Below are 18,790 nucleotides of genomic sequence, written 5' to 3' on the forward strand. Positions count from 1 at the left end.
CAACCACCAAGGCAATTTCCTTATCTCAGTCAAGGGATCGTGTGCCCTGCCTTCTGATGAACAGACAACTAAAAGGAGACCCGTGGAATTCATGGCGCAACCTCAAGGTTACCCACTTGTGTGGGAAGTAGATGTTAGCAAGAGGCAACGTGAGACAGAATGACGGATCCGTTCAGGCCAAGGTAAGGAGGCGTGAAGTCTCCAGAGCATCTATTCTTCGGGGCAGCCAGTTAAGGCAGGAAACAAGAAGGCAGGAGGAGACCCGTAAACAGAGCCATAGATGCTCCAAGAAGGAAGTCGAGAGGAAGCACACCATTACTCAAGGTTGGAAGGAAAATAAGACACGACGACAAGCAAACCGATGTGCCTCGATTTGTGGGCCTCCCTCCCTCTTCCTTCTCCTCCTGTCCCACGGAAGCTTTCAGCTGGTCTGAAAAGCCACCCAAAAGTCTCGACAGCTTCCTTCAGGCTTCACTAATGGGCTACTGAAGAAGACTTCTCTTGCTTAGATTAGCTCCTATTGTGCTACACGCTGCCCAGCTTTTCCTGAAAGTTGACACAAAAGCCAGACCAATCATAAGGCAGAAGGAAGCGGTCCCCAGAGCTGGCAAAGCTGAAGGGGTCACCAAGGGGTAAGCCAGGATTAGATCCTCATTGATTATGACTAGGTAAAGATAAAGGGTTTTTTTTTAAATTAGATTTATATGCCGCCCTTCTCCGGAGACTCAGGGCAGTTTACAGTGCGTTAAGCAATAGCCTTCATACTTTTGTATATTAATTATTTATTTATTTATTTATTTATTTATTTATTTATTTATTTATTTATTTTTCAATTTATATACCGCCCTTCTCCCTAAGGACTCAGGGCGGTGCACAGCCAGAATTAAGAACATAAACTACAAATATTAATCTTCTCTGTATCGTTCCAATTTTAGTATATGTGCTGCCGAAGCCAAATATTAAGACCAATTAAAATATATATAAAATTTGGCCCAAAAATTTAAAAATCACAAACCAATTAAAACATTAAAAAAATTTAAAAATTTCTTCTTAAGCCAGCCCGGCTTGCTGGAAAAAGTGGGTTTTAAGGGCACGGCGGAAGGCGCTGAGGTCTTGGATTCTCCTTATCTCTGGGGGCAACTGATTCCAGACTTCATACAAAGTCAGCTTATTGCCCCCACAAACTGGGTCCTCAATTTACCTACCTTAGAAAGGATGGAAGGCTGAGTCAACCTTGAGCCTGGGGAGATTCGAACCTGCAATAATTGCAGGCAGCTGAATGTTAATAACAGGCTTTTAGTCTGTTGAGCTATCCAGGCTCCTAGATTTCCCTCGCACATGACCCAAACTAGGCAACACCATCAGTATAGAAGAGAGTGGAATTTGGGAGGAGGAAGAAGAGGAAGAGGAGGAGGGGGAGGAGAAATATGGAGTCCTGGGTGCTCTTCGAGCTTGCTTCTTTTCTTGCAGGCGTTACATGACCCAACTAAGTCACATCATCAGTGCTGGAAGGGAGTGGGGTTTGAGGAGGTGGTGGCGGAGGAGGACGACTGTGGGGGAGGGGTGTCTTTGATGCTTTCTGAGCTTGGTTGTTTTCTTGCAGACATTTCATTATCCAACTAGGTAACATCATCAGGACTAGAAGAGACAGGAGGAGGAGGAGGAAGAGGAGGAGGAGGAGGACGACGACAACGGTGGGGTCCTTGGTGCTCTCTGAGCCTGCTTGTTTTCTGGTGGATGTTTCATTGCCCAACTAGGTAACATCATCAGGATTGGAAGAGACAGGTGGAGGAGGAAGAGAACTACGGGGTCCCTTGGTGCTCTCTCAGCTTGCTTATTTTCTGGCAGAAATTTCATTACCCAACCAGGACTTTGCAGCCAAAACTCCGTATCTCGGTTTTTTTTTTTTTTTACAGCCCCATAAATCACACCCAGCGTGGAGAGTTTATGTTTTTCCCCCTCCGTTGTTTTTTAGCCGGTTGCACACTTTTTCTACAAGTCACGGGGAAGAGAAAAGAAAAAAAACACCTCCACCTTTCCTTCCTCTGCGGAGCTGCCGTTTCCCCTCTTCTCACTTGCAAACCTGCCAAGGTTAGCGGGAAAAGTTCCAGATGGGTTACGCACAGGGGTGGGTTCTCAATTTTTCTTACTACCGGTTCTGTGGGCGTGGCTTATTTTGTGGGTGTGGCTTGGAGGTCATGTGACTAGGCGGGCGTGGCTAGCTGGTCAGAGTCATTTCTGGAAGGTCCTCGCACTTACGACCAGTCCTCGCACTTACGACCCGACTCATTTGTTTGCTTTTAACACTGATCAGCTGTAGGGCGGCCCTTTGAAGTCCCACAGCAAGAGTTTAAACAGTTTTTTTCCCCCTCTAGTCATCAGCTGGGATTCAGGAGGCAGCAATAGATTGGGGGTGGGACCAAATAAAAGGTAAGAATAACGTGGGAGGGCGGGGGGGGGAGAACCGGCTCGGTGATGTCATATCGTCACCGCTACCGGCTCGGCCGAACCGGACCGAACCAGGAGGAACCCACCACTGCTAGTTGGGTAATGAAACGTCTGGAAGAAAACAAACAATCTCAGAGAGTTTAGTTGAGACAAAACTAAACTAAAACTAAACTTTCTAAATATTTCTTTCCTCTGGAGTGGAAAAATGGTGCTGTCTGTCACATATATGTGTCATCAATACAGTCTGCCCTTCCATACGGATGGGCGATTAAGGCTCACCTATCCCAAAATGGCTGCGATTTACCTCTTCTTCGGAATGAATTCTCCTTCGGGAAACTGGCACACATCCATCTCCCTCTGTATCTCTGCCACAAGCGATGCGCAAGGGCCCTGTCGGAACAAGGATGGTCTTCTCCCTTCTTCCCAGCCTCCTGGCTAGACTTTTTTATTTATTTATTTATTTATTTTCTCATCAGGCTCTTCACTTTCTGACTGATGCAATCACATTCTGGAAACTTCCCTTTCGAGATGGTGCGCCAGCGGCTTCCTGGGAGTGAGGAAGGATGAATTTTCTGCACTCAGATATGCCAGATCTTTGCCTCTTATCGGACGCAGTCGCATTCACGACAAACCATTTTATACCAAATTTATATTTCGCTGATAAAGAAATAAAGGGAGGAGAACTTGTGGCTCAGAGGTTAATACAACTGCCTAACATACAGGCAGCCCAAGTTCGAATCCAAGTAAGGGTATGGCTAGCTGATGAGAGCTAAATAGCTTGAAATAGATCTATACTAGTCTCCCTTTATTTCTTTATCAGCGATATATATATATATATTTATTTATATCTGCATAGCAATAGCACTTAGACTTATATACCGCTTTACAGTGCTTTACAGCCCTCTCTAAGGGATGTGGATCTCTAAAGGACATCATCAGTGCTGACAGAGAATGGGGTTTGCTCTCTGCTAATTGATTTCTAAGGGAGGCAGTGGCTCAGTGGCTAAGACGCTGAGCTTGTCGATCGAAAGGTCGGCAGTTCAGCGGTTCGAATCCCTAGTGCCGCGTAACGGGGGGGGGGGGCTCCCATGATTTCTCCCAGCTTCTGCCAACCTAGCAGTTCGAAAGTACGTAAAAAATGCAAGCAGAAAAATAGGGACCACCTTTGATGGGAAGGGAACAGCGTTCCGTGCGCCTTTGGCGTTGAGTCATGCTGGCCACATGACCACGGAGACTTCTTCAGACAGCGCTGGCTCTTCGGCTTTGAAACGGAGTTGAGCACCGCCCCCTAGAGTCGGGAACAACTAGCATGTATGTGCAAGGGGAACCTTTACCTTTACCCCCCTCTCTAAACAGTTTACAGAGTCAGCCTCTTGCCCCCAACAATCTGGGTCCTCATTTTACCCACCTTGGAAGAATGGAAGACTGAGTCAACAGTGAGCCTGTCAGGATCAAACTACTGGCAGTGGACATAATTAGCATGCGTTACTGCATTCTAACCACAAGGAAGGAAGGAAGGAAGACAGAAAGAAAGAAAGAAAGAAAGAAAGAAAGAAAGAAAGAAAGAAAGAAAGAAAGAAAGAAAGAAAGGAAAGAAGAAGGAAGGAAGGAAGGAAGGAAGGAAGGAAGGAAGGAAGGAAGGAAGGAAGGAAGGAGGAAGGGCAATAGCACCTAGATTTATATACCGCTTCATAGTGCTTTCCAGTCCTCTCTAAGCAGTTTACAGAGTCAGCCTCTTGCCCCCAACAAACTGGGTCCTCATTTTACCCACCTCGGAAGGACGGAAAGGCTGAGTCAACCTTGAGCCTGGTGAGGAGGTTACTGCAAAATCCCCATTTCCTCCCAATGAGGGCGGGGCCAGTCACAATTTTTACTACCGGTTCTCCGAACTACTCAAAAATTCCGCTACCGGTTCTCCAGAACTGGTCAGAACCTGCTGAAACCCACCTCTGGTGCCTTTGCAACTTCAAGCAGTCACTAAATGAACTGTTGTATGTCAAGGACTAGATAGATAGATAGATAGATAGATAGATAGATAGATAGATAGATAGATAGATAGATAGATAGATAGATAGATAGATAGATACTGTAGATGGATGGATGGATGGATGGATGGATGGATGGATGGATGGATGGATGGATGGATGGATGGATGGATAGAGGCATACATATAGATATACTGTAATTATTGGTTTGGGCTAGTTCTGTGTTTTTCAAACTTGGCAAAATTAAGATGCATGGATCTCAATTCCACGCTGGCTGGGGGGTTCATTTTTCAATGCTGTTGTAATTTGGAACGGTCACTAAACAAACTGTTGTAAGTTGAGGACTAACTGTACAGAGAATAAAGGTAGCTCAGCCGAATGCCTAACACCACCACGCAATCTCGTGTTCCCGTTGCCTGCCGCAAACGGGCAAACCTGCGCCACAAAGAGGCGCTGAAGGGGACATCTCCAGCGGCCCAGCATCAAACCATGATGTTAGGGGATTAAGAGGAATAATAGCTGACAATATTGACTTAAGACGGGGCACAATAGAGCCACAATTAACTCCCTGACATCTGGCAGACAGGTTTTCAGGCTTCGTCAAGTAATTACATCAATTTGTGTCCCGGTTGTCATCCCGAGGGGTGGGCGTGGGCGAGTGTGTCTTTTTAAACAGTGCCTCCAAGTGTGCTTCTCGTGAAAATTTCTCATCGTTGACTGCTGAAAAGTTTTCAAGAAAGCGATGGGACGAAGAGAGACAATAGAAATGGATGAAAGAGACAAATCCAGTTTCTGTCGCTCTATTATAGAGACAGCTTGGTCTAGTGGTTAAGGTAACTAGGCTAGAAACTGGGAGACCCTGAATTCTAGTTCCGCCTTAGGCACGAAAGCCAACTGGGTGGCTTTGGGGCCAATCACTAAGAGGCTGGGAGTTCTAGTCCCACCTTAAGTCATGAAAGCTGGTGGGTGACTTTGGGGCCAATCACCAGGAGACTGGGAATTCTAGTCCCACCTTAGTCATGAAAATGAGCTGGGTGGCTTTGGGCCAATCACCAGGAGGCTGGGAGTTCTAGTCCCACCTTAGTCATGAAAATGGGCTGGGTGGCTTTGAGGCCAATCACCAGGAGACTGGGAGTCCTAGTCCCACCTTAGTCATGAAAATGGGCTGGGTGGCTTTGGGCCAATCACCAGGAGACTGGGAGTTCTAGTCCCACCTTAGTCATGAAAATGGGCGGGTGGCTTTGGGGCCAATCACCAGGAGGCTGGGAGTCCTAGTCCCATGTTAGTCATGAAAGCTGGCTAGTCCCGGAAGGCATGAAAGCCATCTGGGTGACCAGGAGACTGTGTCTCCTTTTACTAACTTAGTAACTGCAGTGACTTGCTTAAGAACGGTGGCAAAGAAAGCTAGTCCTTCTTCTCATCAAACATATTTGATTTTTGGGGGAAGGAAGAGTTATCCCAAATCAACCACACAGCTTCTACAAATTTAACAGCTATTTTTTAATCCTTCTATGAACTTTCTTACCATCAATTCCAACGTAATTCTTTCGGCTCAATAAGGAACCAGCAAGCATCAAACCTGTCTACTCCAGCGAGTGGATTTATACACAAGTCGTCATCAGCCGGTGTCCCCTGATTTTGCATGGATTCCTCAAACGCACAAAATATCTGCACGTCCAAGAAATCTTTTGCGACGTTGGTTGGGTTTTTTGGCATCCGTACGAGGCTGCTTGAGGTGGCTGTTGAAAATAAACCATCCCTGGAAGGCACAAGGCAGAACTTCTCAGAAAAGGAGCAGATATTTTTGGTGTCCATCTACCCCGGCTTTGGTACCAGTTCCAGCTCATCAACATCCATCTAGATATCTTCATCCAATGAAATAAATTGGAGGAGTGAACATTCCAGAAATGGGATCGGTTGGCAGAAGGCTTTCACTGGAGTTGGCCTGGTGGTGACTCTAAAAATAAATAAATATTGGCAGCATAAGGATATTGACTTCAATGGGAGACTTGGGTAGAGGGAATGTAGGTTCATTTCACAGACACAGGGGAATTGTAGAGATCTATGGAGATTCTCAGTCATCCAGTTGTGGTTGCCCGCAAAGGCAACTGGAGAAGGAAGGGAGGGAGGGAGGGAGCGAGGGAGGGAGGGAGGGAGGGAGGAAGGAAAGAAGGAAGGAAGAAGGAAGGAAGGAAGGAAGGAAGGAAGGAAGGAAGGAAGGAAGGAAGGAAGGAAGGAAGGAAGGAAGGAAGTCTATGAAGATTCTCAGTCATCCAGGTCGTGGTTGCTCTGAAAATGCTTTTTCAAGAGGCAACTGGAGAAGAAAGAAAGAAAGAAAGAAAGAAAGAAAGAAAGAAAGAAAGAAAGAAAGAAAGAAAGAAAGAAAGAAAGAAAGAAAGAAAGTAAGTCTATGAAGATTTTCAGTCATCCAGGTCATGGTTGCCCTGAAAGTGCTTTTTCAAGAGGCAACTGGAGAAGAAAGAAAGAAAGAAAGAAAGAAAGAAAGAAAGAGAGAGAGAGAGAGAGAGAGAGAGAGAGAGAGAGAGAGTCTATGAAGACTGAGTCATCCAGGTTGAGGTTGCCCCGAAGGTGCTTTTTCAAGAGGTAACTGGAGAAGAAAGGAAGGAAGGAAGGAAGGAAGGAAGGAAGGGAAAGAGAGAGAGAGAGAGAGAGAGAGAAAGTCTATGAAGACTGAGTCATCCAGGTTGAGGTTACCCCGAAGGTGCTTTTTCAAGAGGTAACTGGAGAAGAAAGAAAGAAAGAAAGAAAGAAAGAAAGAAAGAAAGAAAGAAAGAAAGAAAGGAAGGAAGGAAGGAAGGAAGGAAGGAAGGAAGGAAGGAAGGAAGGAAGGAAGGAAGGAAGGAAGGAAGAAAGAAAGAAAAGTCTATTAAGATTCTGAGTCATCCAGGAAGGTTCTTTTTCAAGAGGCAGGTGAACTTTCTTGGTTTTTTCCTTGAAGACATTTCGCTTCTCATCCAAGAAGCTTCTTCTGTTCTAACAGAAGAATCCTGAATGACCTGCCATTCAGTCAGAACTGAAGAAGCTTCTTGGATGAGAAGCAAAAATGTCTTCAAGGAAAAAAAACCCAAGGAAGTCCAGTTGCCTCTTGAAAAAGCATCTTGTGGGTAATTGCAGATGGTTTTCTGAAGAGTTGGCCATGGCCAAAAAACTCTGTCGAGATTCCAAACCAAGAGTGACATGTGAGGATTCTTCCAAGCTGAATTCTTTATTGTTTCACATCTAGAGACAAAAATCTTTCCAGCCTGAGGAGTTTACTACTTGCATCTACTATATACTCTGTGAACTGTTAAGGAGGGACTGACTTCATCCTCTTTCTATCACACATGATGTCCAGGCTGAGTTGCCTCTTACTCTTTTGGAATGGCCTCCTCCCTCCTGGGAACAGAGCATAAAATATAAAATATTTCTAGTCCAATTTTCTAGTCCAGTCCCCTGCCCAAGCAGGAGATCTTATAGGTTCTCCTGTTTGAGCAGGGGGCTGGACTAGAAGACCTCCAAGGTCCCTTCCAGCTCTCTTCCATTTCTATTTAATTCTAATTCTAATTCTACAGACCTCTCACACCCTGGACCTAAACTGTTTCACCTTCAACCCTCATAACGATGCTGTAGGGCACTGCACGTCAGAACAACTAGACACAAGGACAATTCCCCCACCCCATGCCATCACTCTGCTAAACAACTAATTCCCACAATACTGTCAAATGATTTACTAAGACTGTATTATTATTATTCTCATCTTTTCAATGACCTATCTCCTTATCGTCTTATGACTATAATTTTGTTGCTTGTATCTTATGATTTATATTGTTTTATTTAGTATCCTCGTATGATTTATGTTGACTGCTTATTTAGTATCCTATGATTATTTTTTTTTATTAAATTTTTTTTTATTAAATTTTTATTTGATTTATATGCCGCCCTTCTCCGGAGACTCAGGGCGGCTTACAATGCGCTAAGCAATAGCCTTCATTCTTTTGTATATTTATACAAAGTCAGCTTATTGCCCCCACAAACTGGGTCCTCAGTTTACCTACCTTAGAAAGGATGGAAGGCTGAGTCAACCTTGAGCCTGGTAAGATTTGAACCTGCAGTAATTGCAGGCAGCTGTGTTAATAACAGGGTGCTTTAGACCACTGTACTACCAAGGCTCTTTTTATCACTGTTGTATCTTATGATTTGTATTGTTTTATACAGTATCCTTGTATGATTTACGTTGACTGCTTATTTAGTATCCTATGATTATCACTAAGTGTTGTACCTTATGATTTATGATGAATATATTTTTACGATGACTATGATCATGATTTATGACTGCAGAAAAAACAATTGCTACCAACCTGCCTTCCATTGAGGACCTGTATACTGCACGAGTCAAAAAGAGGGCTGTGAAAATATTTACAGACCCCTCACATCCTGGACATAAACTGTTTCAACTCCTATCCTCAAAATGACGCTATAGAGCACTGCGCACCAGAACAACTAGACACAAGGACAGTTTTTCCCCAAACGCCATCACTCTGCTCAACAAATACTTCCCTCAACACTGTCAAACTATTCACTAAGTCTGCATTACTATTAATCTTCTCATCGTTCCTATCATCCATCTCCTCCCTCTTATGACTGCATGACTGTAACCTTGTTGCTTGCATCCTTACGATTTATATTGTTTCCTAGTAGGATTCGATTGCTTATTTGTACCCTACGACTGTCATTAAGTGTTGTACCTTATGATTCTTAACGAATGTATCTTGTCTTTTTATGTACACTGAGAGCTTATGCACCAAGACAAACTCCTTGTGTGTCCAATCACACTTGGCCAATACAAAATTCTGTTCTGTTCTGTTCTGTTCTGTTCTGTTCTATTCCGTTCCATTCCATTCCATTCCATTCCATTCCATTCCATTCCATTCCATATTCTGTTCTGTTCTGTTCTGTTCTGTTCTATTCTATTCTATTCTATTGCGGTATATAAAGCGATACACACTTTGGGGTGAGCAGAGATGCATTTTCAGATAATTGAAATTTTAATTGTACGGGAAATAAACATACTGGAAATTCGATCACCCTGATCGAATCGCTAACAATAGAAGTCGCCGTGGATAGCGTTTTATTGGCGTTTTGCTTTGCAATCCTGCCGGTTTTATTATCATTTGATATCCCTGAACTCCCGGGCTAATATCTTAGCCAGCATCTCCACCTTCTGGCTGAGATGAAAATATGAAGCGGTCCTTAGAAAATGAAAATAATCTCTTCTACCATCAGGCAAGTTGTTCCACTTATTAATTGTTCTAACTGTTCTAACTTAGTTCTAAATTGCTTCTCTCCTTGATTAGTTTCCACCCATTGCTTCTTGTCCTACCCTCAGGTGCTTTGGAGAATAGCTTGACTCCCTCTTCTTTGGGGCAGCCCCTGAGATATTGGAACACTGCTATCCTGTCTCCCCTAGTCCTTCTTTTTATTAAACTAGACATACCCAGTTCCTGCAACCGTTCTTCATATGTTTTAGCCTCCAGTCCCCTAATCATCTTTGTTGCTCTTCTCTGCACTCTTTCTAGAGTCTCCACATCTTTTTTACATCGTGGCGACCAAAACTGGATGCCATATTCCAAGTGTGGCCTTACCAAGGCATTATAAAGTGGTATTAACCCTTCACGTGATCTTGATTCTATCCCTCTGTTTATGCCGCCCAGAACTGTGTTGGCTTTTTTGGCAGCTGCTGTGTTGGCTTTTTTGGCAGCAGCTGCCCAATTTTGGGGTTGGGTAAAAGGCCTTGTGAAGAGACCAACGAAAGAATTGAAACATTATAGACCTCTAGATGTTGATGTGCTCCTTCCTTCTCTTCTGGAGGCTTCTGCCCAGCCTGGTTGACCAGGGATGGTGCTTAACCTCAGCAGCCCGTGACAGTCGGATCCAAGCCTGACCTCTTGGTGATGTGCAACTTAGTCACTTCTTCGGCACAGGTGGGGTGAATCCCAACTGTCTGCATCATTTGAGAATAAGTAGCACCGCATCTGCAGAAGACAAGTGGAGAACAAAAGAAGAGAAGAAAATGAAGAGGGAAAAAAGGAATCTTTATGTGTTATCTTTTTACATCGTGGCGACCAAAACTGGATGCAGTACTCCAAGTGTGTCCTTACCAAGGCATTATAAAGTGGTATTAACACTTCAGGTGATCTTGATTCTATCCCTCTGTTGATGCAGCTTAGAACTGTGTTGGCTTTTTTGGCAGCTGCTGCACACGGCTGGCTCATATTTAAGTGACTGTCCACTAGGACTCCAAGATCCCTCTCACAGTTACTACTATTGAGTGAGGTACCACATATACTGTACCTGTGCATTTTGTTTTGCTTGCCTAAATGTAGAACTGTACTTTTTTCACCATTGAATTTCATTTTGTTAGATAGTTTTTTTTTTTTTTTTAATTTGATTTATATGCCGCCCTTCTCCGGAGACTCAGGGCGGCTTACAATGCGTTAAGCAATAGCCTTCATTCTTTTGTATATTTATACAAAGTCAGCTTATTGCCCCCACAAACCGTCTCCTCATTTTACCCACCTTAGAAAGGATGGAAGGCTGAGTCAACCTTGAGCCTTGGCGAGATTCAAACCTGCAGTAATTGCAGGCAGCTGGTCTTAATAACAGGGTGCCTTAGACCACTGTTAGTGGCCAATGTTCAAGTCTATCAAGATCCTTCTGTATCTTGAGCCTATCTTCTGGAGTGTTGGCTATTCCTGGCAACTTGGTGTCATCTTCAAATTTGATGAGTTCCCCATATACCCCCTCGTCCAAGTCATTAATGAAGATGTTGAAGAGTACTGAGCCTAAAACAGAGCCTTGGGGTACCCCACTGCATACTTCCCTCCATGTAGATGCAGTTCCGTTGAGGACTACATGTTGAGTGCGGATGGTCAGCCACTTACAAATCCATCTGGTGGTGATGCTGTCTAACCCACATTTTTCTACTTTATCTAGTAGTAGGTTATGGTCTACTTTATCAAATGCCTTACTGAAGTCCAAGCAAATTATATCGACGGTATTCCTCTGGTCCACTAATTTTGTCACTTTGTCAAAGAATGCAATAAGATTAGTCTGGCATGATCTGTTTTTGACAAACCCGTGTTGGCTTTTGGTTATTACTTGGTTTGCTCCTAGGTGTTCGCTGATTCGTTGCTTGAGTTCTGGGTATGATCTCTCTTTGATAACTTTCCACCTGTTACTTCTTTTCTTGTCCTCAGGTGCTTTGGAGAAAAGGCCAACCCAGGGGTGAAATGCTCCCGGTTCGGACCGGATCACCCAATCCGGTAGCGATGGAAGCGGGTGGTTCGGAGAACTGGTAGCAAAAATCCCTGCCCCCCCCCATGCCCAGCTGAGCCGCGCAATCATCAGAGGCTTGTTTTTTTTAATTTTTAAAAGCATTTTTTCTACAACCTCTTCAGAGGTTGTAGAAAAAATGTTTTTAAAAGCCTCTGAGGATCCAAGCTGAGTTGCCTTATCGGCAGAGGCTTTTTTTCTTTTAAATGCCTCTGCCGATCCAAACTGAGTTGCCTGATCGACAGAGGCTTTTAAAAGAAAAACAGCCTCTGCCTATCAGGCAACTCAGCTGGGATCATCAGAGCCTTTTGAAAACATTTTTTAACAACCTCTTCGCCGAAGAGGTTGTAGAAAAAATGGTTTTAAAAGTAAAAAAAAAAAAAAGCCACGTCCACAGAATCGGTAGTAAAAAAATTTAGAACCCACTCCTGAACCAGATGTAAAATTAGCATCTGGTTTACCTGAATCTGTCTGAACCGGCTGAATCCCATTTTAAGGTCTATTCTGGCCAAACACCAGAGGTTAGCGTTGGCAATAAAAAAAGGAAGGCCCGCAGAAACACACCCGAATACACAAACCTACACCCACAGAGCAAAAATAAATTGTATTCTATCCAATCTGAAGTTTTCAAGTAACTTGATACAGTCTTTTGGGCAGGACTGGGAGACCATGGACCAAAAATAAAAAATAAAATAAAAAATAGGGAAACATCTGAAGAGCGGAGAAAAAAATCCTTGAAATTTCCCCCCCCCTCTCCAAAGCTCTAATGATCCCCTCTTTGTCAAAGAGAGAAACGTAATCAAAACAAGGTTTTAGTCCTCTCTCTTTTAAAGAAAAGCTTTTGAACGATCGTTAATTATCCCGAGAATAGGAAAGAAGAAGAAGAAGAAAAAGAAAAAACACCAGGAAACCCCTTTCCCCTTTGTTGAAGAGTCAGCAACAGCTGGACTGCAAAGCTAATTTTTCATTATTATTATTATTTTTTTGCAGAAGAAGGAAGGGATCAAAAAAGACAGAGCCAAGAAATCTATTTCGTCAACATAAAAACCAAAAGCCGATATGTCCCTTCCTAAACTGCGCTTTCATTAATAAAGGATGCCTGTATTTGTCATCAAACTAGAGGAAATAAAGAACATAAAAGAATCCCCAAACACTGGATATTATTTTAGTCCGACTAAAATGGCAATCGCTATCTTTTTTTATTATTATCTTGGAGAGACTTAAAAGAGCAGGTTTAAGAAACAAGGCAGACGGGGAAGGGGGAGGCTAAGGTGTGTGTGTGGGGGGGGGCTAGGGAGAGGCTAGGGTATGGGGCTGACATGCTTTAAACTTACTTGATTCCAAGAGCGAAGCCTTGGATCACTTCGCCAGCATTTGGGCCAACGAAATGAAGGCCCAGGATTCGCTGGTCTTTTTCACGCAGGCACACCATCTGCAAAGAATTCACGAAGAACAGGGAGTTGGTAACTAGCCAGGATTAGAGAGAATTAGTAGAGTAGAGTAGAGTAGAGTAGAGTGAAACAGAAACAGAGTAGAGTAGAGTAGAGTAGTACAGAAACAGAACAGAACAGAAACACTAGACGAGACGAGACAAGATGAGACGAGAAGAGAAGGGAAGGGAAGGGAAGAAAAGAAAAGAAAAAAAGAGAAGGGAAGGGAAGCGAAGAGAAGAAAAAAGAGAAAGGAAGGGAAAGGAAGGGAAGGGAAGGGAAGAGAAGAGAAGGGAAGAGAAGGGAAGGGAAGAGAAAAGAAAAGAAGGGAAGGGAAGGGAAGAAAAAAAGGGAAGGGAAGGGAAGGGAAGGGAAGGGAAGGGAAGAGAAAAGAAAAGAATATTTTTCTCCTTTGAGGAGGAGGGAAGATGGAAGGGTCACCATGAGTCACCATGCGTGAGTAGGCAGCAATATAAATTTTCTAAATAAATTAAATAAATAAAAAAAGAAAAAGGTGTTTTATGTTTTTTTTTTTTAAAAAAAACCCTTGTACGTGCGACACCCCCAGGGTTTCTGATAGAGATTGTAAGCTCCTTGAACCGAAGGAAACATTACGAAGGCCAACTTACTTTTATGTAACACTGAGTAGCATCTCTTTCGGCCACAACAAATTCCAAGGGTTTATAAAAGGCGTGGTATACCTGAAAAGAGTTTGTTATTCCATCACAAAGGCTAAAAATAGTTGCATTGAGATTGGGAATAATAACAGAAATTTGCAAGTCTGAATTGCGCTTGCTGTCTCTCAATCTCTGTCTGTCTGTCTCTCTCAGTTTTCTGTCTCTCAATCTCTCTCTCTCTCTTTTCTCTCCCTCAGTCTCTCTCTCTGCTTCTGTCAATCTCTGCTTCAATCTCTCTCTGTCTCTTTCTACTTTATCCCACCAGTAGAACTCTATAGAAATACTAGCTGATAACCCGCCGTTGCCCAGGTATTTATTTATCCCAATCTCCCTTACCAGAGGGAACCCCCTTGTGGAGTACTGTGAAGCCGTTACCATGGCAACTCCACTGTGCTGTACAGTAGAAGCCATTTTAAGGCACAACAGGCTGTATCTTAAGAGAACTTGAATCCAAAATGCACACTATCACTGTCAAAAGTACTGTGAATTGACACTATAGATATAATTCATTTCTTTTCATTTCAGTGCCCCAGGTGTTCCAGAGTTATGCTGGAACACACACACACAGACACACACACACCCTGAGGGGTATTAGGGGTGTCTTACCCCCACAGTATTTTTTTCCAGATAGTAAGTCATCTGTGTACCACATTTGGTTGAAATTGTTCCAGGCGTTCCATAATTATGCTGGAACATACATACAAACCCCTCCCCCGGGATGCTAGGGGTGTCTTACCCCCACAGTATATTTTTCTCCAGATAGTAAGTCATCTGTGTACCAAATTTGGTTGAAATTGTTCCAGGCGTTCTAGAGTTATGCTGGAACATATACACACGCACATACACACACAGCCATTTTTATGTATATAGAAGATTTTGCCTGCCATAAGCCCACTCTCAAAGTGTCTACCACCTTTTCTGGATCTTACCTAACCAGCTTCTAAAAATTTGGTTCACCCCCAAAGGCTGAATAGCATAAAGTAGAAAACATACCACCTACCTCGATGTTATCTGGACCATATCGGTGGACAGCAATTTCTTCTGAGATGCCAACGCTACCATATTCTAGAGGGGTGAACACTGTTGTAGGTACCTATAGGTGGAAGGTGAAGCCACACCATCAGTCATTAAGCCATAGAGGTTGGGTCTTTTCAGCAACATGAGCCTGCAGGATCTATTATTTCCAGATACTGGTAATCCTCAAATTTCGATCACAATCGAGCCCAAAACTTTCCATTACTAAACAAGACTGTTGAGAAGAGAATTTTGTCCCATTTCACAACCATTCTTGCCTCTGTCGTTAAGCAAATCACTGCTGCTGTTAAGTTGGTAACACGGTTGTTAAGTGAATCTGGCTTCCCCCTTGACTTTGCTTGTCAGAAGGTCACATGACAACCCCCCCCCCGGGGGACCCTGCAACCGTCATAAATATGAATCAGTTTGCCAAGTATCTGAATATTGATCGTGTGGCCCATGGGGAGGTTGCAACGGTAGTAAATATGAAAAATGGTCATAAATCACTTTTTTCAGTGCCGTTGTAACTTTTTTTTTTAATTAAGTTTTTTATTTTTTACAAACATATCAAATCAATGCGTGAACCATGTGGCACCTGAACGTCATACATTCTAATACAAATAAAACTAGTAAAACTAATCATAGTTATTAAATTCAACCAACTTTTATGTTTTTACTCATAATACACAATTATAATAAATTGCAATCTGTCGTTACTCAATGATTCCATATTTTCTCTTATTGTTACTTTTGCTTTATTATATAAAAGTGTATACACTAACATTTCCCTTTCTCTCATTTCTATCACTTATTCTAGCTTTCAATCCTATCACCTTTTACTAAAAACCATTTTCTTTCTATCCTACCTAACTTCTAGTCAAAAAAAAAAAAAAAAGAAACTAAAGAGAGAGAAACGGAAAAGCAAATCAAAACAACAACAAGTGCAGGGGTGAATTCTACTTACCTTTACTACCGGTTTACATCGGAAGCGCACGTGCGCATATCACCTATGATGATGTCCGGGTCGGTGGGCGGAGCCTCCCGCCAGTTTTACTACCGGTTCTTGTGAACCGGTCTGAACTGGGGGCAACCCACCACTGAACAAGTGCCCTTGTAACTTTGAATGGTCACTAAACTGTTGTGGCCTGGTGGCAGCCAGTGGATCTGGCAGTAGAGTCAGACAGTAAGGAGGTTGGGGAGGAACGTGGGCCAGTCCTGGGGGCTGGGGAAAGCTCGGACGAGGGTTCTGCATCGGAGGTAGAGAGGGAGCTAGACAGCAGTGAGGCAGAGGAACAGCTGGAGCCCGTTCCCATTGTGCGCGTGCGCAGAGGTGCCAGAAGGCAAGAACAACTCGGAAAGCAGGGTCGACTTGGGAGTAAAGCCACACCTTGGAGGGGATTGGCCCCTCCCCTAGGAAACAAAAGAGGAGCGAATGGGGAGAGGTCTTTTGCAGGAAACAATTCGTTCGTTCGGTCGTTTCAAGAGTGGAAAGTTCTGTTCGTGACTCTAAGAGACTCTGTGCCAAGTTTTGCCTTGTACTGCGTTTGGAAACTAGTTATGTGGCAGAGGGGTGGGTTCTATTTACCTTTACTACCAGTTTGCAACGATAGTAAACAATGACATCCGGGCAGAGCCTCCCGCCACTTTTACTACTGGTTCACAAGAACCGGACAAAACCGGGAGCAACCTACCACTGATGTGGCAACTTGCCAAGCGAGATAAGGTCTGTGTTGATAAATATTCCTCTGAAAGACTGTTTGGACAGGCCTTGCTGACTGTGAATGAAAGGAATTCACAGTTGTGTAAATAAAAGAGGTTTTGCCGGGACCAAGACTCTGCTTCCTGCTTTTTAAGGGAGCCTAGATCAGAACATAAACGAACTGTTTTAAGTCAAGGACTACTTAGGGATCCTTTTTAATAATAATAACAAATTATTTTCACCCCCAAAATGAAGGGAACGCTTCATGCCCACCAGAGCCGCCATTTTGTCAACAAAACCAAACCCTACTCACATTGTCGTAATCCATGAGTTCGGAAGAGAGGCCGAACAACCGCCAAGCCAACAACTTTCCTGAAGCGATTGCGGTGGGCGTTAGTTCAGGGCGGCCCTTTAAAAGGAATGAGAACATTAGAAGATATATTTTACAAGATTTCTTTAAAGAAGCAGCGAGGACGAATCAACGTCCCAAGGTTTCCCCATCCGTTTTGGTTAACTATTTGTCATTTTAGGACTTCCCTTTTCTAAATTCATTTCCCAGGGTCCATTCTTTTTAAAAAAAAAAAAAAAAAATTCTAGGTAATCGATCCTAGGTAGAGGATCGAGATATTTCTGGGCATACTCGGAATATATCCACTGAACAGAACTCCGCACTGGCAACAGGAAGGGGATCCGGCCATGAAAACACTCTGCTAGCTCCATTCAGTTGCCCGCACTCCACCCTGCAAGGGATTATGGGATCGTTAAAAGATGATTCTTTAAAAAAAAACAAAAACCCGTGACCCTACAGAGGAAAGGCAAAAAGGATGTCCCTCACTCTGACAATGGCCTTAGGCAAATATTGCAATATGGGACTATTCAGGCCAATTTACGTCGTATGTCAGCAATGATCTGATATGCCTTGTTGTTATGATCTCTCAAACGTCACTCCTGTCTGTGGAATAAATAGGTTTTTAACAGACGAGAAGATTAATGAGAAGATTAAAAGAGGAAGATCTCTTTTAATAGAAGAGAAGGGTTGGACTGTGGGGTCCTTGGTGCTCTCTCTCTTGAAGGAAAATTTCCTGGGACATTCGAAGTGTTTATACCTCAGTGATGTCCCCAATTGCACAAATATGGCGGGTTGAAGTGACTTCTGCTGGATCGACAAGGATTTTCCCCGTTTCAGGATTGATTTTCACACCCACACGATCCAGTTTAAGGGCTGCAGTGTCTGGAGCTCGGCCTTTAGGGAAGCAGAAAGGAGAGGAAAGGAAAAGAGGAAGGGGACAGGAGAGGAGGAGGAGGGAAAGAGGAGGAGAAGAAGCAGGAGGAAGAGGAGGAGGAGGAGGTGGAAGAGGGGGAGGAGGAGTTAAAGGAGGAGGAGGAGAAGCAGGAGGAAGAAGAAGAAGAGGAAGAGGAGTAGAAAGAGAAGGCAGAGGAGGAGGAGTAGAAGGAGAAGCAGAAAGATGAGTAGAAGGAGAAGGCAGAGAAGGCAGAGTAGGAGTAGAAGAAGGAGTTGAAGAAGGAAAAGCAGGAAGAAGAGCAGAAGGAGAAGGCAGAGGAGGAGGAGGAGTAGAAGAAGGAAAAGCAGGAAGAGGAGTAGAAGGAGAAGGAAGAGGAGAAAGAGGAAAAGGAGGAGGAGGAGAAGCAGGAGGAGTTAAAAGGAGGAGGAGAAGCAGGAGGAGGAAGAAGAAGAGGAAGAGTAGAAAGAGAAGGCAGAGGAGTAGGAGGAGTAGAAGAAGGAAAAGCAGGAAGAGGAGTAGAAGGAGAAGGAAGAGGAGAAAGAGGAAAAGGAGGAGGAGGAGAAGCAGGAGGAGTTAAAAGGAGGAGGAGAAGCAGGAGGAAGAAAAAGAGGAAGAGTAGAAAGAGAAGGCAGAGAAGGAGGAGTAGTAGAAGAAGGAAAAGCAGGAAGAGGAGTAGAAGAAGGAAGAGGAGAAAGAGGAAAAGGAGGAGATGGAGGAGAACCAGGAAGAGGAGGAGGAGTTAAAGGAGAAGGAGGAGGAGGAAGAGGAAAGGAGAAGGCAGAGGAGGAGGAAGAAGAGGAGGAGGAGAAGGGGAAGGAGAGAGACAGAGAGAGATAGAAATATGGTTAAACCCCAACAGCAATCGGATAAATTAGCAAGGCTGCAAATTTTACACACTTACTTACTTGTTACAACCAGAACTACCACGAGAAAAGAAGGAAACGGAATAACTTGCAAAGTA

At 43.7% G+C, this 18,790-nt stretch overlaps 2 protein-coding genes across 2 annotated transcripts in view; both read right to left on the reverse strand.

Moving 5' to 3' along the window:
- The window catches only part of GNB1L (G protein subunit beta 1 like), a 71,399-nt gene extending 65,329 nt beyond the window's left edge, over positions 1–6,070 (reverse strand). Inside the window, exon 1 of the mRNA XM_034435800.3 lies at positions 5,959–6,070. Coding sequence (XP_034291691.2) covers positions 5,959–5,961 — 3 coding nt within the window. The 5' untranslated portion in view covers positions 5,962–6,070. The remainder of the gene's footprint in view (positions 1–5,958) is intronic.
- TXNRD2 (thioredoxin reductase 2) overlaps positions 5,913–18,790 on the reverse strand; it is a 43,920-nt gene continuing 31,042 nt past the window's right edge. Inside the window, exons 12-18 of the mRNA XM_060683840.2 lie at positions 17,692–17,828; positions 16,899–16,994; positions 14,873–14,965; positions 13,825–13,896; positions 13,100–13,197; positions 10,264–10,465; positions 5,913–6,390 (exon numbers count right to left, since the gene is read on the reverse strand). Coding sequence (XP_060539823.2) covers positions 10,336–10,465; positions 13,100–13,197; positions 13,825–13,896; positions 14,873–14,965; positions 16,899–16,994; positions 17,692–17,828 — 626 coding nt within the window. The 3' untranslated portion in view covers positions 5,913–6,390; positions 10,264–10,335. The remainder of the gene's footprint in view (positions 6,391–10,263; positions 10,466–13,099; positions 13,198–13,824; positions 13,897–14,872; positions 14,966–16,898; positions 16,995–17,691; positions 17,829–18,790) is intronic.

Source organism: Pantherophis guttatus, chromosome 17, assembly GCF_059756535.1.
Source record: "Pantherophis guttatus breed Tessera chromosome 17, ASM5975653v1, whole genome shotgun sequence".
In the NCBI taxonomy this organism is placed as follows: Eukaryota; Metazoa; Chordata; class Lepidosauria; order Squamata; family Colubridae; genus Pantherophis; species Pantherophis guttatus.